Raw genomic sequence first — 25,132 nt, 5'->3', positions numbered from 1 at the left:
AATTCCCAGAGTTCTCGGGGAAGAGGGATGGACTGTTAAATCATCTGAGAATTATAGCTCTGTGAAGGGAACAGGAGTCTTCTCTAACACCTCTCAACATCCTGAACCAACTGCAGTTTCCATGATGTTTTGGTGGAAGCAATGACTGTTTAACAGTGTAAATGTCAAGTGCAGATGTGGTCAATGAGTGGGCTATCAAAGATACAACACCAGACAGAACTGTAATTTCATCTCACCTCACTTCAAATGCAATGGATTAAATAAGAAACATTCTACACATTCCAGTGCCACTCTTAAGGTACAGATAAATCTAGGTTTATACAAGCATATGTGAACTACCTGCTGGAAGTTTGTGTGTGCTGCAGTCTACTTTGCAGGACTTGCAAGCAACATCACCTTTCATATTTGACAGTCTACTTTCAAAGCAGTTTCCAAATTACAGAGACCCCATGTTTATGTAGCAATGGGCTAAACCTGGACTATAATAGCTGGCTCTGTTGGTGCGGTTTTCTTTCCCAGTGCTGCTGGCAAATATTTTGTTTTATCTGCCACCCCCTCAAATGGAAAATGGTCAAGATTGGTACATTATCCGCTTCTTAGCCAACAGGAATAGGGGAAAACTAAGAGGAAGCAAAAGGACAGACCAACTTTATTAAAACATACCAACAACAAGGGCAGCGGCCATTTGTCTGTCTGGAAAAATGGACCTTAAGTAGTACATCTTGGCTCGGACAAGGACAGCATACAATGGTGCCCAAATAAATTTTATTATGTTTCTAGCAAAGCCACAGCTTGTAATATCAACTTCAGTCCAACACTGACCTTTCACAATTGAGACAAGCTCAAAAGTATTAATCCAGAACCAGCTCAGATCTTCTAAACCATTTACTTGGTAAAGTAATGCCCATCTGTCATCTCAGAACCTGAGCAAAAATTAAAGCATGTGTCAAGTGGCAACTAGAAAACCAAATAATTATGCCATGCGAAGGGTTGGCATGATAAAAACAACTTTTTATAGATGTGGAAATATATACAGGCGTCCCCCCACTTATGTGACGGTTATGCTCTGGACCCCTGCACACATAAGTGAAATCACATAAACAGGAGAACACCCTCTAAATGCCTACTTCCCCCTACTCTCCAGCGCTATCTCTTTCCAATGCAGACCAAAATAACTAGAGTTGAAGCTCTGGAAGCAGCTGGACTTGGATGGAGGACATGTGGCAAAGTGGCTGCGCTACCCTGCACATCAACTGTTAGGCGGGGAGGTTGAGCAGCCTAAACAAAGCCCTGTTGCGCCTCGATCTCTTCGGGGCTTCCTCTGCCCATCTGTCCTCTTTGGGCTCCGGGGAGGGTTTCCTCGTGAGCCACAATGAATTTCCATATAGATTTATTGATTGATTGATTTATCTGTTTATTTCCCAGTGCTGTGCATACACACAGTCACACGAGTAGAATGTGCATAAAGTGGAAGGGTGCCTGTATGTGGGATGTAGTCACCCTCTAAATTACAACAGCAGCTTTAATTCTGATAGTAAAGGTAAAGGTACTCCTGACCAGACCATTAGGTCCAATCCCGGACGTGGCCAGCATGACTAAACTGCTTCTGGCGTACCTGTTTATCTACTTGCACTTTGATGTGCTTTCGAACTGCTAGGTTGGCAGGAGTAGGGACCAAGCAACCTGCGTCCCTTCAACTGTGATAGTATATCCCCCTAAATAATCTGTCACTCTCCCATAGTTGATCTTTTTATCATCTAAAGAACCACCTGTTCCTATAATTTGAAATCAGTGTAACAGCTAGCATCAGCTTAATGGAAGTTGTAGCCATGCATGCTTCCAGGGGGGGAGTTCAACATCTGGGACATCACTACCAAGGAAGTGCTACCACAGCAAGCCATACCCACCAGCAGCTCCCCACTGCCATTTCAGGGTCAGTTGATAGAGGAAATGTGCTCTGACAAATACTTGGATTCCAGGTCCTGTGCAGTTTTAAATAACATATCCAGAGACCTTTTTCAGGTGTTGTTGTCTGCAGAGTCTAGCCAGATGACAAATGGAGACAGGGTATTTTCTGTGGAACCATCCCCTGCAATAGATATTCTTCTTGTACCTATTCTATTAAATGTTCAAAGGTGGGTTAAAATGGTTTAATATGCTTGGGCTTTTAATAAATAAACTGCAATGTTAATTTAACTGCTTCTTTTACAACTGGATTGCTATTTGCTGCTATTTCTTCTGTCATTTTAATGATTATGTAACAATTCAATGATGTTTTATCATTTTTTATTTTTAACTGGAAGCAATCTTGTAAATTTCTCAAATTTAAAACACCCACTTTAAAGTACGTAAATAAACCAAAACCTCTATTTATGTTTCCATAGTCTATGCCAGGCATCCCCAAACTGCGGCCCTCCAGATGTTTTGGCCTACAACTCCCATGATTCCTAGCTAACAGGACCAGTGGTCAGGGATGATGGGAATTGTAGTCCAAAACATCTGGAGGGCCGAAGTTTGGGGGTGCCTGGTCTATGCCCATACATATTGCTTTGGGTTCTGGTGGTGTGGTAGCACCTGCACTCTGGATCTCCCTACCTCTTGAGATCAAGCCTTCACTGTACTCTTTCTGGCACCTGCTAAAAACATTCTTGTTTAGACAAGCCTACCCTGATGCTTAGAAAGTTGAAGTAATTTTGTTTTAGTATTTTATCTGTAAAACATACAAAAGTTTGTATGTTTGTGATTTTTTCCTCAATTTTATTGGTTAATCTTTTTGTAACCTGAGTTTTTGCTTTGAGTTTTGTTTTGTTTTTACAGTCAAGTGGGGTATGAATTTAATGAAATAAATAAATAAGGTAGGTACTGTGCATTTGACATGCACAGAATATGGCATGGCGGAAACAAGCATAGCTGCCAAGTTTTCCCTTTTCTCACGAGGAAGCCTATTCAGCATAAGGGAATTTCCCTTAAAAAAAGGGAGAACTTGGCAGCTATGGTAACAAGGGTACTGTATAGTGACATTCTTTCTCTGTAGATGTGCCCCTTTCATAAGGCAGTAAAGCATAGAAAGTCTTGGCAAAATCAATCCCAAGACTTGACACAGGCCTTCTTGCACAATCAGGTCCAGGAGGACCCAAATGTAGGATAACAACTAACATGTGTGCCCAGCTCATGCCAAAACCAAGTCAGGCCAGAGAAACGAAGTCAATGCTGGCAGTGAGCAAAGGTACAAAATGGGAAGTCTGAGTAGAGTCTACTAGGCTAAAAGATCACCAGCAAAGCATCGTGGATCTGGAATGAAAGACGCTGAGCAGGTATAAAATCAACCGCATGGGTGGTTGTCGAAGACAAGGCCTGGGGATCTTAGAACAACAACAACAACAACAACAACGCCCATCTGGCTGGGTTACCCCAGTAATAAAGAGACAAGATGCAGAACAGGCATAACAAATGTAGAATTCAGTATTCAAGTACCCAGCAACAACCAGTACACAGCAACAACTGTACTCCTAGTACTAACCTAGTCTAACCACTATACAACAATGGCTTGCTCTTAGTGCAGCCCACACATTATACTGCTCTAGTGTAAGTTATGTGGCCACTTATACATTGCAAAAAAAAAGGAGAAATTGCATCAAAAAGGAAGACGGGGGTTACTGTTTGCACCTTTTCTTTCTTTCTTTCTTTCTTTCTTTCTTTCTTTCTTTCTTTCTTTCTTTCTTTCTTTCTTTCTTTCTTTCTTGCCCATCTGGATGGATTTCCCCAGCCACTTTACATGTATAGATACAAAAAATTTTGGGGGGAAAATATATATAATTTGAATATATCCAATCTACAGTATATGAGTGGCCAGCACTGTGTGATAGTGCTGCTGCTCACCTGGCTGATGCAAGCGCAATACGGGGGGTGGGGTGAGGTTGGAGCTGTGTGGACACAATGGCAAGAGCACCAGATCAGCCATGTAGTCCTGACCTCATGCTGCTTTCTTGATACACTACACCCGTCAACAAAAGGATTAAAGTCATCTAGCAACCATAACAACTTTAAACAAGAGTAAAGCATTAAACTAATCAAATCACACAAACTAAATAGCAAGGAAGCCTTAACATCAATAAGACCAGCCAGTCAAATGCTTTCCTAAACGAAGATGCTATATGCTTTCTAAATAAACACAAGAAAGCTGGTTATTCAGTATAAATGTCTTTAGACAATGAATTCCAGAGGATGCCTCCCCCAACCCCCTTGAACTTTAGGTTCACTTTAGGTGACAGATTTTTTGAGTATCATTGAATAGCAATGAATTGGTAATTGCCTAGTTTATGGTAATCTTACCACCCTTGGGACACTATGAATCTTCTCCCTCAGACACCAAAACACTTGACTATCTCTAGCACCATCCCAAAAAAGGCTCTGCTTCTCACATTTGTAAGCCCTTAACTCTAAAGGTAAAATGATCTCTATCTAACATTTATTTTCCCATTTAATGCTTCTCTTCACAGGTTGTTAGGGCTAGGGAAAATTTCTGGACTCTACTGCAATATTAATATTATCTACATATAGGTGTTTTTTCATCGTCACATTTCTAAGCCCCCTTTTTTTTATTCCAACCATGCTATGCGCGTTCTCTCTCTCTCATAATAAAGCAGCAAATAGTATGTAATTAAGTATGACAGCAAGGTTTACAACCTTTTCTCAAGCCTTCCCAGCTCCATTTAATCTACTTTTTAAAAAAACTGTTTTAATTTCAGAGATCAGGGAACAATAGGCTTGTCAGTGAATTGTGAACAGCCAGAGAGCAATGTAATTTAGGATGCTTTGCCTCCATTTCTTTCCTTGTGACATTTCCATTCTTCCCAAACTGGATCTCAAGCATGAAGACGCTGCCAGCTTTAGCAAATTAATTGTTAATGTTCCAAGAGAAATAAGAGCACGAAGGGTCACCATTTGGAGCCTATTATGTTTTCAGTTCCAATGATTTTGACCACTGGACCTGGTGTAGAACAGTCCCATTGCACAACTTCATGTGGGTCAATGCCATCCACACAAATGCCCAGTTCCTAGGAGACTGCTCACACATTTACTGTCTCTCCCTTTCTTTTAAAGTAGAGAATTCAGGTGAACAGAGCTTCTAAACAATCAGGCTTTGGTGTTAACATGATTTCCCACATAGCTGTGGTGATGGTGTCACTCTATGGCCATGTCTGCTTGTAACAGTAAGGCAAGAACCATGGTTTAATAAACTGTAATGTGCATGAGTGGCCATTTTGCTTCTTTCCTGGTGCGGGAAGTAAACAAACCAGGAAGGAGAGAGCTTAGCATTACATCCAAACTGGGGGTCGTGGTTTGTTGTTGACTTCCTGCACAATCTCTAAGTAGGTATGTTTTTCTCAGAATTCCCACTGATTTCAGTGGGATGTACTCCCTCAGTAAAGAATGCCAGCACCAGATCAGATCTCAAATCCACTCTCTCTCCTTGAGCAGGGGAACAGCTCTTTCCCCACCGAGAGCACACCAGTCACTCACTTCTGCAAGTCATTGAGATTTGTTCCCCTGCTGCTCTCCAAGGCAATGGAAGAGCAACAAGGAGGGCAGGTTAGAAATCCAGTTGGGTATGGTTTCACAGCCCAAGCAGTTGCCTCACTTTACTGGATTGTGGTACCAGTTGTGCTAGTAAATCTGCATGCTATTTCTTTCAGCAGCAACTTGAAGATGAAAAACTATCATCTTTTTATTGTATAGTTAATTAGGCCACAAAGATAATTACATAAAGTATCTAACAGATAAGTGTATTTGTATAAATAATACGTCTGATAATCAATAATGTCACTTCTGAGACGATAGTGACATCTGCTGGATAAAAGTGCACATTGTTATAAAATGATCTCCATCCAATAATCAACCCTCCCTTGTGGTCATAGCCCACTAACAGCAGCTTCACAACATAAAAGAAACAAAGCAAATATCAAAAACAAGCACATTAAAACATAATTTTAATTTGTGTCACACTATTTATTGAATACAGTGATGAGGAGTATTGGATAGCTTCACCACAGAATCATAGAATTGTAGATACAGGTAGGTACCGGTAGCCGTGTTGGTCTGACGTAGTCGAAACAAAATAAAAAAATTCCTTCCAGCAGCACCTTAAAGACCAACTAAGTTTTTTATTTTGGTATGAGCTTTCGTGTGCATGCACACTTCTTCAGGTATCTGCTGGAAAGAATTTTTTAATATAATTGTAGAGTTGGAAGACCCAGAGGGTCATCTAGTCCAACCCCTTACAATGCAGGAATCTCAACTAAAACATCTATGACAGATGGCCACCCAACCTCTGCTTAGAAGCACCCAATGAAGTAGTCATATTCCTTTTTACTCTCTGCTGTGGCAGCTTATGCTGAAATGGCTAATAAATCGTAAACTAAGAGGAGGAGCTACTGTAACAGATTATATTTGGAGTTACATTTCAAGAGAACAGGGAACAAGTGGTACCACTAGGCAGGCATAGCTGGAAATACCAGCTGCTTGTGATATTATTCCGAGTCTCACTTTTCTAAAGCGTCATCTGAGAAGATGTGTTGCTGCTCGGCACAAGGTAGTAAGCCACAATAAGCTCTGTGACCGTGCCTTTCATTTGGGAGTGTAAGTGTGCTCACAAAGGCTTTCCTGGCGACTACAGGGTGCCCTTCATTGGAAATTAGGATTTAAAAATATTCTGTTGTAGCCAATAAATTTGAAGTGTGCGTGGTTTGTGGGTGGGTGGGTGTTTCTCTAGTTTGCAAAGATGGCCATTGGCCCCCAAAGGCTGGCGACCCTTAAGAGCCAGACCACAGGAGCCACCACCATATCACTCAATGTTTTAATTTTCACTTAAAAGCTTCTGTGTAGCAGCGGCATGGCCCAAATTTGGTGGGAGTTGCGGCATTATGGGGTTTAAACCTCTCCAGCCAATTCCCCTGTTCTAAATTATCCTCCCTGGCTGCTGTACACACGTCAGAGAGAAATCCGACAACGACTCACATCCTCTCCACCTGCTGAACTTCTGCCTGTCAGAAAAATGAGGAATGCAGAAACCTTTGCCGCCAACAGCCTAACAGGGTTCCCATCCCCCCCGACATGTTTTGATGTTGTTCTTTGTTTACAAAAATACTTATATACCTCGTTCTAGCATGCCAAGTCGCAGCCGCCACCCCAGGCACCTCTACGAGGCAGCAAAACCCCAGCTGAGATCACTGCCACGACTCACTCCTGAGGGAGCACGTTTCAGACGGCCGCCTTTCCCGCCTTTGACGGGCGGTAGGCGGGGCTTGAGCCCTCACACAAGAACATCCGGGCCTTTCCTCTCCCGGCGTTAACCGAGCCCACCCACGCAGCAGACCCCCTTTTCCCGATTGGTGCCTTGGGCGTGACGTCGCGAACGGGGGAGGGCGGGGGAGAGGGAGCAAGTTCGTAACGCCTGCGACTCCATCGCGGCCCTGTACTGTACTCTCCAGTACTCCGTCCCAGCGCAACTTGGTTTCTCCTCCCGGCAGGTCGGCCTAAGCTGCAGAGGATGATGCACACGCACGCGCAGACCTAGCCGGTCTCCGCAGACCTAGCTCTGTTTTCTGAGAAGGGAGGATGTGGGGGGTGGAAAAGGAGGGCGAGTGAAGGGTGACGAACTCAGATTATCATCATCATTTATTATTATTATTATTATTATTATTATTATTATTATTATTTCCTCAGGTTGCTAGGAAATAATGATATTAACTGTAGTGTGTGGTAACAATTCTTTTAAAAAAATCAGCATCATTAAAAACCATTTAAGAAAACAAGCAACAGAAACGCCATTGGTGGTGGCCACTTCTATCTAGGTCTAGGACTTCCCGGCTAGACGCAAATATGCCCAGTATACAATTCCCGTTGCAATACCATCATTAGCTCACTTGATGCTTTTAAGTTCAGCAAATCGCTCTTTAAGGGTTTAGCTTCAGGGCTCTGGGGCAATTGATTTGACAATAGGGTGTTTCTGAACATGCACAGAGACCTGCTCCTCCAATGTGTGGAGATTATGTGGACAGAACTACCAGATTACATGACCTGGTTTTCTTTAAGTGCAATTAAGCAATCTTCCATTTTATAAGAATAAATAAAATAAAAACACGAGATAGTATATTGGGCAGTACTGTATGCCCCCATCAGTTGTACCAACAGGCTAAAAACAGTTTCTATCCGTGGGCTGTTAGGCTGCTGAACGGAAAATAATATAGTGCAACTGACTTTCGGGGTTGGTGTGTTGTGCGACAAGCACACAGAGTGCAACGGGATTGAGTGTTTTTTTTGGGGGGGGAGAAAGGCTCGGTTAATTTCATTGTACACAGGTTGTACATTGAAACAAAATTTAAAAATTCCTTCCAGCAGCACCTTAAAGACCAACTAAGTTTTTTATTGTACATTGTACATTGACAGTAAAGGTATTGTTATTATTATGGCTTAGAAATCTGCTTTATATAAAGTCAGACCATGAGCCCTAGTCCAGTATTTTCTATGCTGAATGGGGGTGTGTGTGTTTTCAGACAGGAGATGATGAGGGCTGAAGGAGGGGCTTTTTGCATGCAAAGTATGTACTCTGCCATTATTATTATTATTATTATTATTATTATTATTATTATTATTATTATATTTCTAACTGCCCTTCATCCAAGATCACAGGGCGGTTTACAATATAAAAACACAAAAATACATAACATAGTAATGAACAAAAACAGCACCCTTCCTGAGTGTTTAAAAGGCCATAGGTAGTTTAATTAGCCAAAGACCTGGGAGAAGAGGCATAGCTGCCAAGTCCGGATCGTAAAGATCCGGGATCGGCAGCGCGCACACGACCGGAAGTTGCGTGACGCAACTTCCGGTGGCGCTTCGCCCTTCTATGGGCACCAGAAATTGGCGGCGCCAGCACCGGAAGTCGCTTATGCGCATGACCGGAAACACGTAAAAGCGACTTCCGGCGCCGCCATTTTCTGATGCCCATAGAAGGGCGAAGCGCCACCGGAAGTCGCGTCACGCAACTTCCGGTCATGCGCGGAAGCGACTTCCGGCGCCGGCGCCACCATTTTCTGGTGCCCATAGAAGGGCAAAGCGGCACCAGAAAAATGGCCGCCAGGAAGAATCGAATGTAAGGGACAATGCCGGGATTCTCTGCCAAACGGGAGACCGCCGGAAACGGTGAGAAAAAAAGGGGTTTTCCCGGTGGATACGGGATACTTGGCAGCTATGGAGAAGAGGAATGTTTTTGCCTGGTTGAGATGGGTACCAACCATACGGAAACGGTTGTAAAATGAATGTAACATACCTAATCTCTGAAAGCCCCAGAGCCCTCTTGTACCTCTCACCTGCTTTTGGCTAGTGGGAAGCAGTGTTTCTGTATAGTAGTTGGTGCAATCCAGTTGCAGTTGTGGGCAGGATTCAGTGTATTTTAACAGTTGGACACAGGGGATTTCAGCACCTGCCAAAATGGGGTGATGTTCTGGTTGTACTCGCCACCCATGCCACAGTGTGTCAGGTTTTCTGGTAGGCCGGAGTCGCTATAGAGAGATGCTGAGATGGGGATTCAAGAATATGCTACTCATTTGTGCATAAAATAGAAACGGCGATGTAATAAACCAAAGAAGAAATTACTTGTAGGATCTGGTGTCAAAAATGGGAGCTACTGTATTTACATTTATTTGGCATATTGATAAAACAACGAATTGGTGGAACTTGTTCTTCATTCTAATTACTGTGTGGACACATACACCAGGCAGAAATGGAATGTAAACACAGGGTTTTTCTCTCAGCTGAGACAGGCAGATCCTATGCATGTTTACTCAAAAGGAATAACAGTGATGATTTGGGCAAGTGGATGTTCTGAGATTAATATTGTTATGTTTGCATAATCATTTACCCAAAGTACTCTACTGATTCAGAATGTCTTTTCCTCAGTAATCACAAGCCTGTCCTATGTGAATATTAACTAGATATTACAATACAGAAGACAGTAACTGTAAAGCTCTCACATACACTGGATCTTATTTGCTGATCAGATTGTAGGATCTATAAAAGCAACAGCATGCTGTACAGTCAAAAAAGAAAGACAGAAGGTGGCATTTTATAACAGCAATCTTTACAGGCAGACTGTTAAGCATGTGAAATTAGAGGAAATTGGTAATTTCCGTAGTATGCAGTAAAAGCTGATAAAACACATCAGTACCCCAATTCCGGGACACAGGTGGCACTGTGGGTTTAACCACAGAGCCTAGGACTTGCCAATCAGAAGGTCGGCGGTTCGAATCCCTGCAACAGGGTGAGCTCCCATTGCTCAGTCCCAGCTCCTGCCAACCTAGCGGTTCGAAAGCACCTCAAAGTGCAAGTAGATAAATAGGTACCGCTCCGGCGGGAAGGTAAACGCCGTTTCCGTATGCTGCTCTGGTTCGCCAGAAGTGGCTTTGTCATGCTGGCCGCATGACCTGGAAGCTGTACGCCGGCTCCCTCAGCCAATAATGTGAGATGAGCGCTGCAACCCCAGAGTCGGTTACGACTGGATCTAATGGTCAGGGGTCCCTTTACCTTTACCCCAATTCCAGGTGTTTCAACAGTTGTTTTTAAATTACAAATACCACTGATTTAGCAAAGAACTGTTTGCTTGGGGAATAATAAAAAGACTAGCGTGTAGTCTTTAAAGGCTTCCATGTTGCTTCAGTTGGAAACAGTTCCAATTTAATGCAGGCTCTTGGGAATCTGAGAAACTACTGATGTTTTCCCCCCATAGTAGAATTATACCCAGAAATGATTTGATGAAATGTTATGGCCTACTTCATGCATAAAGAGAACTTCTGCTCATTAAGCCAATGACAGTAGATATTTTCTGCCCTTGTGCCTGCTTCTAGGAACATTTATGAAACTAACAAAGCTTACAGAACCTGGGAAAAGAACCTTATTAGAACAGAGTTTTACCAGATGTTGCCTTCAAACGATCTATAATTGTATTTGTCTCTCATTACCGACAGCAGCCTCAGCCTGCCATAGAAGATCCTCTCTCTTTTTGAGATCACAGAGTCGATGGACAGTTAATGCATCAGCAGCAAAGGTAACTCAACATCTTGAATTCTTGCTTATTTTCCGTATTTCTAACAAAACTCAAGATAGATCGCTGTATCTCAGGTAAAATGAGTGGCATTAGTTAAAAATATGGGAGGTCCTCATAGAGCGCCCAGTTTAACTGAATCCTATTTGCACAATGGATTCATTTTTAAAATGATATGGAAGAGGGCTTCACTACTGAAGTGTTTTTATCTTCATGTAGGTATGAAATACATTTTATATATACTCTCTCCAGCTTTTGGATGAGATCGAAAGACTGCAAACAATTTCAGAGAAGGGCAATAGGATTTAATTTGGAAAAATGAAATAAAATTTTAAGGAACTCAGTGGGCTCTGTTTAGATTATGGAAGCTAAAAGATTGTGGGATTTTAGTAGGCAGGAAAAGGTTTCTGAGATTCAGTTGCTCTTGAATGTTGCAGAAAAGGTATAGAAGCTGGCAAAGAACTAAAGTTATATGGATTCACTCTTAATAGTAAGGGTTGTTTAATTAGCAAAGGTGCTATTTGTAGATCAATTACCGTATGTTGGGTAGCCTCTACATTGAGATTACCGTAGGCATCTACTTGAAATGAAAAATGTATTCTATACCTTTGTATGGTTATGCAGAGTGTTGCATACAAAACTATATCATGTATATGAAATGATTAGCTAGTGGATTAAGAAAGTCAGAGTGTTGTGTTCAGAGACTAAGATCAGATTTAAATCCCTGCTGAGTGATAAGGCTAATTGGGTGACCATTGTCCAGGAACTCTCTTAGCCTGAGACTGTATTTTTTGAGAATTTTAAGGAAAAACCATCTTCCACAAAAGCTGCTGCTTGCCTTCTATCACTGTGCCATACAGAGCGTGCTCACATACGGTTTATGTGTGTGGTACGGAAGCTGTACTTCTCAGGACAGAGAGCATTATTGGCTGCTCACTCACCACCTTAGAACAAATCTACACCACCAGGTGCCATAGAAAAGCACTAGACATATCAAGAGATCCAACGCACCCTGGTCACCATTTATTTGAGCTCCTGCCATCGGGACGGAGATATAGAACAATGCAGGCAAGAATGAGCCGTCTCAGGAACAGTTTCTTCTCTAGAGCGATTTTGGCCTTAAATGGAAAGACTGGACTTTGAAGTCATCTTATTTTACTTGTTATTTTGTATTATATTTACTGTTTTTAATTAGGTTTTGTACTTTTGGATTATGCGGAATGCTTTATCTGAGTGGATGTAGCAACCGAGTAACTTCGTTGTTCCCGCAAGGGGACAATGACAATAAAGATATCTTATCTTATCTTATCTTATCTTATTTCATAGGATTATTTTGAGAATAATGTGGGTGGAGGAGCTACCCTAAGCTCCTTGGGGGAAGCATCAGATAAAGATTTAATAAAAAGAACAGCTAAACTACAGTCACTGTTTATGACACTGCTAAAATATTATGCCTTGTGCTATAGATCAACTGGCTTTCATTTTTAAGAAAAATAAGAGCCAGTTTGAAGATAGGAAATGTTTAAGTGGGTGCTGATGGAAAAAACATATATTGCTGTTGATTAGAATTCCCCCCCCACAAAACTCCAAATGTTCCACAAAATGGTACCAGTATTTAACCATCAGTGTTGTACAGGTTGCAGAGTTATTCTGCAGCAACATACATCCAATAAGTTCACCCATATAAGTTAAGAGAGGCACAGAAGAAAAGAGAGAAAGGGGGGAAATAATAAGAGAGTTTATTATCAGATTATTCCTAAAAGAACACATGGCTAACTTTCATTCTGTACCTTATCATTCCAGTACTGGATGAACAAGCTCAATTTCTGCATGAATAAATCATTTTGTTGTTGAACCTCTTTAGTTCTTACAATATTGGTGGGTTTGACCATATAAGCCTAAATCATTAAGAACCAATCCTCAACAGATAGCATGAATGAATGGGCCATATGACTTCATATGACCTCATAAGGTCCCATCCTACATGGTAACTCAAAAACACAACTCTCACATATAGGTTCATTGTCTAAGAACCGCTCAGTAGTAAAATAGCACCAGGCAGCCAGCACAGGTCAGGGAGCATGGAGAGAAGCTGGTTGTTGTGGAGAACCCAGAGCTTGGTTGGCCTATGAAATGAAATACTAGTAGAGCAGGCATCTCCAAACTTCGGCCCTCCAGATGTTTTGGACTACAATTCCCATTATCCCTGACCACTGGTCCTGTTAGCTAGGGATCATCAGAGTTGTAGGCCAAAACATCTGGAGGGCCGCAGTTTGGGGATGCCTGTTGTTGTTTAGTCGTGTCCGACTCTTCGTGACCCCATGGACCATAGCACGCCAGGCCCTCCTGTCTTGCACTGCCTCCCACAGTTTGGTCAAACTCACGTTCGTAGCTTCGAGAACACTGTCCAACCATCTTGTCCTCTGTGGGGATGCCTGTACTAGAGTATAAAAAGAAGTTTTACTTGAAATAAAATGCACCACAGCCAGTCCTTCAGTATGCTTCCTTTCAGCTGCCATAACCAGAACATCTCTAATCAGTAATGCTTTCCCAATAAATGTTCTTATTTCTCTGCACTTATTTTTGTTTTCAGACGTGAGAAATGTCTTCTGATGAGTCCTGGACGCCAGCTGAAGATGACAGTCAAGCATCAAAACTAGCTAGGAAATCCAGAGATGCCCCCTTTGTTCCCATAGGTGAGTTGAACCCTTCAGCAATTTCGAGTCCATGTTGTACAGTGGGTAGTGTGTTTGGATTTGCTGCGGAGAGACCCGTCAGAGTTTGAATCCCCACTCAGCAGTCTGTCTCCCTGGGTCACACACAAACGCAGCCTAATTTACCTTGCAGCCTTGTTGTGAGGGTATATACACCCTCATGTATGCCATCTGCAGTTCTTTAGAATAAGGGTGGGATAGAACTCTGAAACCCCTTCATGGATCAATGCCTTGTTGTGGCGAAGGGGCTTAAATAACTCAGAGAAGCTATGAGCTATGCCATGCAGGGCCACCCAAGATGGACAGGTCATAGTGGAGAGTTTTGACTAAACGTGATCCACCTGGAGAAGGAACTGGCAAGCCACTCCAGTATCCCTGCCAAGAAAACTCCATGCACAAAGACAACAGGCATATAAAACAACAGAACTCTGAAAACTCAATAAATTGATGGTAGTGGTCAGTTTTTGGGTTATGGCTTCAAATGCTGCTGTGCCAGGAATAACGATATAGCTACCGTAAGAGGGATATGGAGATAGTCACTCCAGTCAGCGACTAAATTCCATCTGCTATATCTGGTTCCTATATCTGTTGAGTTGCTAACTCTTGCTCTGCTTTGCTGCATTGTTTTGTATTATATTACTGCTTTAAATTGGCAATTTTTGCAGTTTGATGAAAATGTGGGGTACCCCCGCCCTCTGTGTGTGTGTGCATAAATTGTTTTCTTCCAGTTTTGCTGTATCTTGTGTACAGATTAGTCTGCTCTGCTGGATTATAGCTCTCTGCTGCCTTGGCGACCATCCATAAGGTAGCACACCTCAGACTGGAAATTGGAGAACTGAATGGTCTTCAAGAATATAGAAGTTGGATGCTCTTGGTGCAGCCTTATCAGCTACTAAGGGTCCTTTAAGTTGCACCCAGGCAGGACAGAGATAGTCAAAACGACACCGGGGTTAAGTTCCAGAGAAAGAATTTAATTTCTTATTAATAAGAGACTCAAGGTGGTCAGCCACGACAAGAGTAAAGAAACACAAATTGCAAAGCTCCCTTATACCCTTCTTTTGGGCTCTTTCCCCCTCCCTGTAAATGTGCGCACGCAAGGGGGTCACTAGTACACGTCCTGTGCGTAAACACATGCTGGCTTAGGCAGGGGTAACATAAACAGGGCTATAAGGGACAATGGTGATTTATGCATCTTCCCCCCTCCTTCACATCGTCTATGCATATTGTCAATTACTGTCGAATTCATATCTCTGGGTGTAGACTCTAAACACATGCTGGCTGCCTTCAGTTTACGCGTCAAACTAGCAACTTCCAGCAGCCTTGAGTAAGAGGCTACGCGTCAGGCATAGCAGCTGATAAGCCCTTCTGTGTTCCAGACAGGGCCAGCTCATCTGGCCTTGATAGCTTAGCATTCTGCCTGGCTTCCCCTTTGGCACACAGAGGCATAGAGGCAACGAAAAAGCATTTTACGCAAGACATCCCAGGGCTACAGCCTATACAGTCAGAATTCATACAATGCAAGCAATGCAAACTATAGGATCAGATCTAGCTCAATAATACAATTAGCAAATCACTCTCTACATTGGTATAAGAAACAGGCAGGAAAGACATTGTGGCTCCATATTCCATGCCATAGATTTAATAACATCCTTTTTAAAAAGTCAGTGTATTGGCTTCCGGTTGACCACGCCATCTTGCTCAGACGGGGGTCCGCACAGCGGAGCGGACCTCGGCGCTTCAGAGGTGGAGGGAATCGTTCCAGCGAAACGAAACCTCCTTAAAAGCCCCAAATCGTGCTTTTTGGGGACAGATTTTGCCTGGCGGCGCCAAAAGCGGGCTCTCTCCTCCCCGGATCGGCTTTGTTTAAGCCCCCGAGAGCGAGGAGGTGAACCGCGGCGGACAGGCTGACATTGCTGCTCTGAGAGTGCGAAGCTGCGAGTCTGGGAAGTGGAGGTGGCCAATTCTTCAAAGAACATTCAGCAAATGAATAGACTGTGAGTAATTTGGATTCTTTGGAATGTAAATTAAGGCAACAATTTGGACCTGGGAGAGAGGGGAAAAGAGGAAGCCACCCCCCCCCCCCACGGTAACATAAGAGACAGTAAACAGAAACCCGAAGCCGTAAACAGAAGATTTTAACTTAAAAGGATTCCTCAAAGGCATCAAAGAGAATCTCCCCTAAATGCAGGGTAAAAGGGGAGAGAGACTGTTGTGATTGCCCTGCAGAATGAAGTTAAGACTAAGAAAGACCTTTCTTTTTCTCGGGAGCCGGCAGCCCAGAAAACCCAGTGAGCTGACCAGGATTTATAGTTAAATTTTATTTCTATCTTTATCTCTGGACTTTTTGGGAATTTTTTTTTTGGTTTATATGCTTTTGAAATGTGAGTTCGAACTTTATTTTTAAGAATGCAGCCAGCTTGTTAAAATGGAGTCGAGAAAATAGACTGCGATCATATTCCACCCCATGTGACAAGTTTTGACCTTGACAGGACTGAACTATGTCAACAAAAAGGTATCCGCCTGAGTTTCAGCGGACTGTTTTGACCTTAATGTGGGAAACAAGAATAGAACTATGTCAAGAGGAGACACAACGGCTAGTGTTACAGCAACAATTCCAGATTGTGATGACAGAATATGATTTCCTAGAAGATGAAGCTTTTGAAACTGAAGAAGATGAATGTGAGAATGACAATGATGACGACTGTGATGATTTAACACAAAATGAAGCCCATCACGAAAAAAATGATGATTTTACTCTACAAAAAGTTGGATGGAGTGCCTCCCCTTCGAGGGGGGCACGACTGGATTTACTGGAACTCCAGAATGACCACAGGGAAGAAGGAAAAATTAAGCAGAGAAGAGAAGAAGCTCAGGGGTCTGATATGGAGGCCTGGATGGCAAAAGACTGCAAACAGGGGGTGGGGTGAAGGGAAAGTGAAGTGGTGATTGTAAGGATGGGTTAATAGGACTATAACTGGACTGCTGACTATGGAACTTGCTGGATTGGAGGGGTGGAGCAGGTACTCGGGGGGAGTAAGGTTAGTTTGGGAATAGTTATAGGTTTAAAAAGTGAATTGATTCTGGAAAAAGGTGAAAATATGGAGGCCTATAGAGGGGTAAAAATTAGGCACGGGAAGAAAAAATGGGAGTTTGATTTCTCAGTGATTGGACAATAGGCGAAAATGATAATAGTTTAAAAGTGGTATAAGATATAAAGGTGTATGTTATAAAATATGAACTATGAAACTGTTGAAGATGATAAATAAGGGAGGAAAACCGGGGAAGGGTGGGAGGGTGGGGAAGCCCACAAAATATGGTTTAACAATTATGAATTTAACAATTATGATGAATTTTTTTTTTTGTCTTTTTTCCTTTTTGTCTTTTTTTTTTCCTCTTCTCTTTTTTCTCTTTTTCTCTTTTTGTATTTTCTTTTTTTTTTTGGTATGACAATAGATGGTTGGATGGATGAACTCCTGCGTACTGCCCTGGTTCACTGGAGCTCCCTGGTGGCAGGGGGGGGCTTGGGGGGCAGGGGAGGGGGAGGAGGACAGAAACCCAATCATAAAATGGACCACTTCTGACTGATCACCTGCGTGGGATACTTCTGTGGCAGGGGAGGACCCATGGAGGGGGGTGGGAAGAAGGTGGAAAAGGTGTTTATGTATGTACCATCTTTTGTAATTTGTAAAAACCAATAAAAATTATGTTAAAAAAAAAAAAAAAGTCAGTGTATTTTAAACAGACAAGTGAATGACATTTCTTTTCTTCCTTTCTTTGCTATTAAGATTTCCTTTAAAAATGTGCCCACACTGAGAGAGGCTAGCAGAAGCCTTGCAAACTGTCACAGTTTCACCCATCAACCTTCATTAGTCTTCCTTCCCATTTATCAGCTCCAGCTGAACTGCATCAGGCCAGGTGCCTTTCCAGAATTTAAAGTGATTTGTACATGCAATGCCCACGAACACAGGCTAATTTGTATGCGCTGTTGCCAATTAAGCTGGCTGCAGGGACAGTGCTTGCCTCCCACAGACCAGGTTTGCAGTGAAAAGATAAAAAAAATGTCATTATATTGAATTTACGCATCAAACAAAGAGAAACAAAAAGAAAATTTACATCACCTGACAAATCTCCCAAAACCAAACTGTTCAGGAGATAAAGCTTAACACATCTGGATGTCACTTCAGAGCAATATTTTTTTATTATTAGTTTGGATTCAGGGAGAGTTGTTATGGTTACCATGAATGGCCCTGGGAATCAAAATCCTAGCCTTCACCCCAGAAAATGAAACTTCCTGTTGGAAGAAAATGAGCTATCACTTACCAATCATTGCTTTAAACAACATTTTGATTCAGAAGGGGGTCTATTTTTAAAATGTGTACACAACATGGTTTGTTTACCACATCTGCACCCAATTCTTGGTCCAAGGAGCGGAGGGTGGCATACATGGGCTTTATATTCACAACCTTTTAATCTGGGTAGAATGAGAACTAGTGACTAACTCACTTAGCTTACAGGGACATTAACCCAGCAGCCCAGTCTGGGTTGAGCACTCCACTAGTTCATCAGGGAGGAACCCAGGAAAGCAAACCAGGCCATGCAAAATGACTATGTGTGTGTGATTTCAACTGACAAAGCCTCTTTTGGCTCCTTGAGGCGGTCCATTGCATCATCATCATTTTTTTTAAAAAAAGTATTAAAACCCAATGTGGTGACAGCCACTGCTTTAGATGCCTTTAAGGGAGAGATTCCTGCATGAATAGGAATTGTTGAGACAATGGGCGGGGCGGGGCTGTTGGCTTCATGTCCTCCTGGTACAGTGGTACCTCTACTTACGAATTTAATGCGTTCCGAACGCACATATGTAAGTCGAAAAAGTTTGTAAGTCGAATCCCATAGGAATGCATTGGGAGAAAAAATTCGTAAGTCGAAGAAACCCTATCTAAAAATTTGTAAGTAGAAAAAAATCTATCTAAACCGCATCCAAGATGGTGAACGGAGCTCCGTTCGTAAGTAGAAACATTCGTAAGTAGAGTTACTCGTAAGTAGAGGTACCACTGTATACTCCCCAAAGGCATCTGGCTGGTCTCTGTTAGGAAGAGAATGTTGAATTACATGGAGCCTTAACCTGATCCAGCAAGGCAACGCTGGTGCTCAATGCTGAACTTCACCCCTCTCTTTAATATCCAGGTCTGGCAGGCTGCTTTGCTGTAGTGGGCTATGGCCTTTACAAGCTGAAGCACAGAGGAAGCCAAAAAATGTCAGTCCACCTCATCCACATGAGAGTTGCAGCCCAAAGCTTTGTTGTAGGTGCAATAACAATAGGTAAGAGAACATGCTGTGATCAGTGCCCTTTTGTTAAGTGCGTAATCTCCCCGCTGTCCAGTTTAGCTTCTGATGCCATGTCTCTCCCTACCCCCCCCAAACCACACCAAGCCAAGAGTCTAAAGGTTCCCCACTACACCCACCTGTCAATCAGCTGATGTCACTGGGTGATGCCAACTGATAGGTGGGATCCAATCCTGCCGGGTGCTGCTTTTCTAGTGTGTTTCCTGCAGGGAATGTGCTAAGAAAGCAGAACTCTTCCCCCTTGCGCCAGTTGGGCACAGCCACCCATCTATTAATCACCTGATTGCCATCATGGTGTCAGGTGATTGACAGATGGGTTGGCCCACTCACCTGTCAACATTGGCCGATGGGGTGGGTAAAGATCTGGCTCATGGGGCCAAAAACGTTCCCCAGCAGGCTGTAGTGAGTAAATAGGCAGCACTGTAGTTTTTGATTCAAAGCCCTAAGCTTTTGTTGTTGAGTCATCACCAGGCAACAGATCCATCTACCTGTGCTAAGATAGCAAATGTGACCTTATTTCTGTTCAATATAACAATTGCTGGATGATATTGAAGCAGCCATTGCTAACTAATACATTTGCTTTCTTTTCTTAGGAGTTTTATATTCCATGTATACAGATTACATGAAACGTCCGGGCACCAGTGGACCAAACAAATGATCATCATCATCAAAGCAAAGAGGAAGGGCAAAGCATTTGATTCAGTATTATTTTATAAAAAACTTTTATGTATGTGTTTTTAGAATGTATTCCAAGTATGCCGCCAGGATTCCCACCACCCTCCCCATTTATTAAAGCAGCTTCTATATGCTAAAGACAAGCTCTGCACTGGGCATCCAGATCTGAGTCAACTTTGCAGCTTTTTCCTGGTTCGAGTTGAACAATCGCTCTCAAGGTTCAGACGTGTGTCCGGCTTTTAGAAACACCAGCAGCTAAGCCCCCTTAACGTGGCTAATGTCTGGGCATAGGAAGCTGCGTGATACAGAGTCAGACCGCTGGTTTGTCTTCCCAGCCTCTACTCTGGCAGCTCCTCCCAAAGGCATCGGCCAGTGGGCTCCCTCCTCCCTGAGTTCTTTTGGATAATGTCTGGAACTGAGCTTGCGATTTCATGTACACTATGCATGTAGCAGGAAGTGTGATAAAACGGTCACCTATTTGGGCTCAGTGGTTTTTCCACATTGCCTACAATAGCATTTTGTATAAATTAGGCCTTACTCATTTTTTCCCTTCCCAAGTACCGTAGCAACATTCTATTCCTTAAGCAGCGTCAACAGAATTATTTTACTTCTACTTCCCCCCGCTGTAATTGTTCCTGCAGCAGTGTCTCCTTGCTTTCGAAGTCAGAAGACAAAGAAGGGCTGATGAAATCAGATAACAAGATTAGAAACCAGAAAGGCAGTGTATAGTTGACATATTTACTTGAAAACCCGGACCTCTGTTGAAACAAATAATGATCAGTACATTTAATATAAATTAGTGCCAAATATAAAACAAGAATACCAAATATACTTCTGAATTCCTCTTACTTAGGAATCACAAGTTGTGAGAGTACTGTTGTACTCAAGTTCTACTTGTGCTTCCCATAGGCATCTGGCTGAGGATGCTGAACTAGATGGCCCTTTGACCTGATCCAGCAGGGCTTGCCTTGAAACCTGAATGGGTTTTGTAACAGAGCACAGATTGCATATATACCATTCAGCAGAAACTGGCCTTGTCTTGTAACACAACTGCAGATATTTAGTGCATCCTGAGTGGAAGATAACATGTGACATTTTTAGAACAGAAGCCTTCTCACCATGTTTGGTTCAAACATATCTATTTTGGCCAAGTTCAGTGGGACACTCTTCTTGTGCTCAAGTTTGTTTGTGTGTGTGAGTGTGGCATGTTTTTGATGCACACACACCATCCAATTTAAGGTAGGAAGCAAAGCAACACCTGATTCTACGCATCCTTACTCAAAATCAAGTCCCACTGAGTTGAATGCGGCTTACTAGCAAGTTGATTATGCAGAGAATTCAGAACAGCTTCAAACTTGATTAAATACTGGCATTTTCTGCAGATACTGCATATGTGTCTGTTTCTGTGAGCACAAGGGCTAGAAACTTGGGGAAAACTTCAGGGATAAAACTTAAGCAACAGGTAGGTACCATCTTCTGTTCATACAATGAACAACTCTACTCAAATATCGAGGATTGCCTGAAACCTTGACAGAGCACTGCAAGGCCTGAACTAAATTTGCATCACTTCTATATTGGCTTTGGATTACAATGTAAGCTGCGAATGAATGTGCTGTTAAATTAACCGGGTAAAATGTCACACTAATACAGGGGGGGAAACGACCCTTAATTTGCTGTAAATTAAAAACACACACTTACCAGCAGCAGAGTAAATGACACAAGCTGCAACTCTTTATGAAACTGTTAATTTCAAGATTTACCTAATAAACCAGACGTGACATATTAAGCTAAAAGTATGTGCAGTGTGAGTTAAACCAGTCAGATGATGTGAGATTTTGCCAGCCGTCTCATCCTAACAACTCTGTACCAAATTGAGCAGTAGTCAAAAGGAAAGAAAGGATCTCTTGTTACGCTGTATGGCACCCTGTACGATGATGGTGCTGTAAAAATATGTAAAAATATTCATAGGGTCAGGCAGAAGGAGGAGGAGTTGCAGGCTAGAGTTCTTTTGCTTCTCGAAAATGAAAAAAGAAAAGAAAGCTGTTATACTTGAATCTCATGGACTTAAGTCTTGCAATCGCAGCTCTGCACATAGAACAATTTTCCCGAGCCACAAGGAAAATTCAATTACAGTGGTGCCTCGCCAGACGAATGCCCTGTAAGACGAATTTTTCGCTTAACAAAGAGATTTTACGAGCGGAGGTTGCCTCGCAAGATGAATTCGTTTTGTGAAAAATTCGTCTAGCGAATCGCGGTTTCCCATAGGAATGCATTGAAATTCAATTAATGCGTTCCTATGGGATTTGCTAGACGAATTTTTCGCAAAATGAAACGAACTCACACCACTGTACAGTGGTGCCTCACTAGATGAATTTAATTTGTTATGTGAGTCAATTCGTTTTGCAAAAAATCCGTCTAGCGAATCCCATAGGAATGCATTGATTTTTTTTTTGCCCACAGGAACGCATTAATTGAATTTCAATGCATTCCTATGGGAAACCGTGATTCGCTAGACGAATTTTTCACAAAACGAATCCGTTTTGCGAGGCAACCTCCGCTCGGAAAATCTCTTCGTTAAGCGAAAAATTAGTCTTACAGGGCATTCGTCTAGCGAGGCACCACTGTGTGTTAGTTTCCTAATCCGATCGCAAGAAGGACCATGGGGATAGCCAGGCTGGTTGTACTCTGTGTCAAACAAAAACCCAAATTCTCCATCTGGAATAGTGAACCTGCTAGATTTCATTTGGACTCCTTGGTAACAGGATAGTATGGAGGGTAAAATGCCAAGAAGGATATTTCTCAACTTTCAGAAAAGACACTTGTCAGTTTTCCAGAAATTGAGGGGTGTGTGATCATTTCTCCCTTAGGAAAGACAGTGATCTGCATCAAGTGGAAATCAAATTACCAGTACCTTCACTGTAGTTACGGTATATGTTTCAAGTATGGGCCACTGTCAAATACCTGTAAAGCAAGTAAGGGCTTTCAAAAGTGAAAATGACAGACAGGACAGGGCTATGGAACTCTCTGTCTGCTATTGCTAGACCCTGCCTCCAAATAAACAAGTTTGGCACATTTCTCCCAATTTGAGGCCAGCAGTAAGATCTTACTAGGCCAGTGGTTGAATGAAGAGTTTAGTACCCTCCTCCCACTAACTGCTTTTCAAATTTTAGTACCCACACCTCCAGTATTTTGAAGATGTTTGGTGGCAACCCACATTTCAAGATATGTGCCTGTCCATCACTATTACATACAATCTCAGCTTCGCAATGATTTAACCCAAGCTCTCTGCAGTCTTTTTTGTAACTTTTCTAGGTGACCTTAGGCACAGCTTCTAAAGAAGTCTATTTTCCAGTGTACCAGACGATCCTTAATAGCATAATTCCTTTTCCCTTGTGGTCCTCTCTCTCTCTCTTTTGAAGTTGCAAATTCTTGGATGTTTGCAGTAACACATCCGAACCAATCAAAACTTGGCTTAGGGCAGCATAGGAGGGCTCTGTGTTCTTCGCCTTTAAAGTCACATCCTTACTAGTTCGGAGGGGATTCATCTAATCGAGGCTTGGTCGGCATCAACATTGTTGAGGAGGAAGAGTTCTGGATGACCAGTGAGTCCCAGGTGATACTAGAGAAGGAAGAAGAGGAGGTGGCAGTTAGGAATGCTGCCTAGGAGAAATGAAAACATAGTTGAAATCAGGTGCGATCAGATCTCCCAAGGTTTTCTAAGTGGGAGTCCAAACTCTAAAGGGCTGCTGCCATTTGTTAGGGAAGCTGCTGGCTCATGGGTGGGGAACCTGCTAGTTGAGGCCGAAGGGATTTGGCAGTCAAACATCTGGAGCAGGGGTCAGCAAACTTTTTCAGGAGTTGGCCGGTCCACTGTCAATCAGACCTTGTGGGGGGCCGGACTATTTTTTGGGGGGGGGGAATGAGCGAATTCCTATGCCCCACAAATAACCCAGAGATGCATTTTAAATGAAAGCACCCATTCTACGCATGTAAAAACACCAGACAGGCCCCACAAATAAGCCAGAGATGCATTTTTTAAAAAAGCACCCATTCTACTCATGTAAAAACACCAGACAGACGGATTTTAAATAAAAGGAAACATTCTACTCATTTAAAAACATGCTGATTCCTAGACTGTCCGCAGGCCGGATTTAGAAGGTGATTGGGCCGAATCAGGCCCCTGGGCCTTAGTTTGCCTACCCATGATCTGGAGGCACCCAGTTCCCTACCCCATGGTAGCTCCTTTCCCCACACTTCATTATTTCAGGAGGCCAGCTCACCCATTCCCAGGAGCCCTTCCTTAGATAAATTAAACCAAAATTCCAGAAGTGTAGCCATGATTGAGAGAACCATCACCACCATTAGCACTATCAAGGCTTGTTAAAAGCTAACAGATCTATTGTGTTGTAAGTAGGTCACAGCTCACAACACCAGATGTGCGAGCCCCCAAGTGGGTAGGTACTGTATATATATTCCCTGAATACAGAAGGGAGTGGGGAAGTGGTTTACTAAGTGGAGCCAAAAAGTCAAGCAAAGCAAGAGGCAGCAGTTGGGTATGTCACACAACTGTGCAGATCACAAAGGAATAGTGCATGAAGTTAATTCAAGATCTAGTCAAATGAACAAAAGACCCGATCACAGCACTCTGGACTAGTGACCCCAAGTGAAGATCAGGGATAGCGAAATTTAACGTGTAAATGCACACTTAAAGAGTTCCAATCTCTATTACAATTTATTTGGGCAGAGGGCCTTCTCGGTAGTGGCACCCGCCCTGTGGAATGCCCTCCCATTAGATGTCAAAGAAATAAACAACTATCTGACTTTTAGAAGACATATGAAGGCAACCCTGTTTAGGGAAGTTTTTAATGTGTGATGTTTTATGTTTTTAATATTCTGTTGGGAGCCGCCCAGAATAATAATACTAATATTAATAATAATATTTATTTTAGCTGGAGTATGACCTTTCCGATCTGCTACAGAATGCCCTGGGGGATGAGACAGACACCCCGACACCTCCATACTGGTTTCAGAGTCTGATTAGCACCCATTTATTCTCTTGAGCAGAAACTGACTTGTTTGGCCTATATTTATGGCAGATGGGCATTCTTGGCTGATGATGCCATTAATTCACCTTAGAAGATATGTAGATAACAGAGCTGATGTTTTGATTGCAAAATAGACTTGCTCCAGTACATATGGAGACTGTTGGGTTTGCTGCAGGATTTGTATCTCTGTTTTGTGGCTCATGATTGTTAGTAAGCGGTTTCCATAAATTGTGGGGTTGTTTCGAAGCAGG

At 42.6% G+C, this 25,132-nt stretch overlaps 2 protein-coding genes and 1 long non-coding RNA gene across 6 annotated transcripts in view; 1 reads left to right on the top strand and 2 right to left on the bottom strand.

Moving 5' to 3' along the window:
* LOC148686715 (uncharacterized) overlaps nucleotides 1-7,340 on the bottom strand; it is a 57,151-nt gene extending 49,811 nt beyond the window's left edge. For both annotated transcript variants that reach the window (XR_015947930.1, XR_015947929.1), the window contains exon 1: nucleotides 7,156-7,340. This is a non-coding gene — a long non-coding RNA (uncharacterized LOC148686715). The remainder of the gene's footprint in view (nucleotides 1-7,155) is intronic.
* Nucleotides 7,341-7,427: 87 nt separating this feature from the next.
* HIGD1C (HIG1 hypoxia inducible domain family member 1C) lies at nucleotides 7,428-21,629 on the top strand. The gene is made up of 5 exons (XM_088661248.1): nucleotides 7,428-7,529; nucleotides 11,025-11,104; nucleotides 13,695-13,797; nucleotides 19,003-19,137; nucleotides 19,755-21,629. Exons 3-5 carry the CDS (start codon nucleotides 13,704-13,706, stop codon nucleotides 19,817-19,819), a joined length of 294 nt encoding a protein of 97 aa, XP_088517374.1. The 5' UTR covers nucleotides 7,428-7,529; nucleotides 11,025-11,104; nucleotides 13,695-13,703; the 3' UTR covers nucleotides 19,820-21,629.
* The window catches only part of SLC11A2 (solute carrier family 11 member 2), a 62,575-nt gene continuing 58,003 nt past the window's right edge, over nucleotides 20,561-25,132 (bottom strand). For all 3 annotated transcript variants that reach the window (XM_035103090.3, XM_035103098.3, XM_035103106.3), the window contains one exon: nucleotides 20,561-23,455. In XM_035103090.3, the coding sequence (XP_034958981.1) occupies nucleotides 23,378-23,455 (78 nt within the window). In that variant the 3' untranslated portion in view covers nucleotides 20,561-23,377. The remainder of the gene's footprint in view (nucleotides 23,456-25,132) is intronic.

The sequence above is a fragment of the Zootoca vivipara genome, chromosome 2 (genome assembly GCF_965207765.1).
Source record: "Zootoca vivipara chromosome 2, rZooViv2.hap1.1, whole genome shotgun sequence".
Taxonomy (NCBI): domain Eukaryota; kingdom Metazoa; phylum Chordata; class Lepidosauria; order Squamata; family Lacertidae; genus Zootoca; species Zootoca vivipara.
The sequence above is the reverse complement of the archived record's forward strand: the minus strand, read 5'-3'. Positions and strand labels throughout refer to the sequence as shown.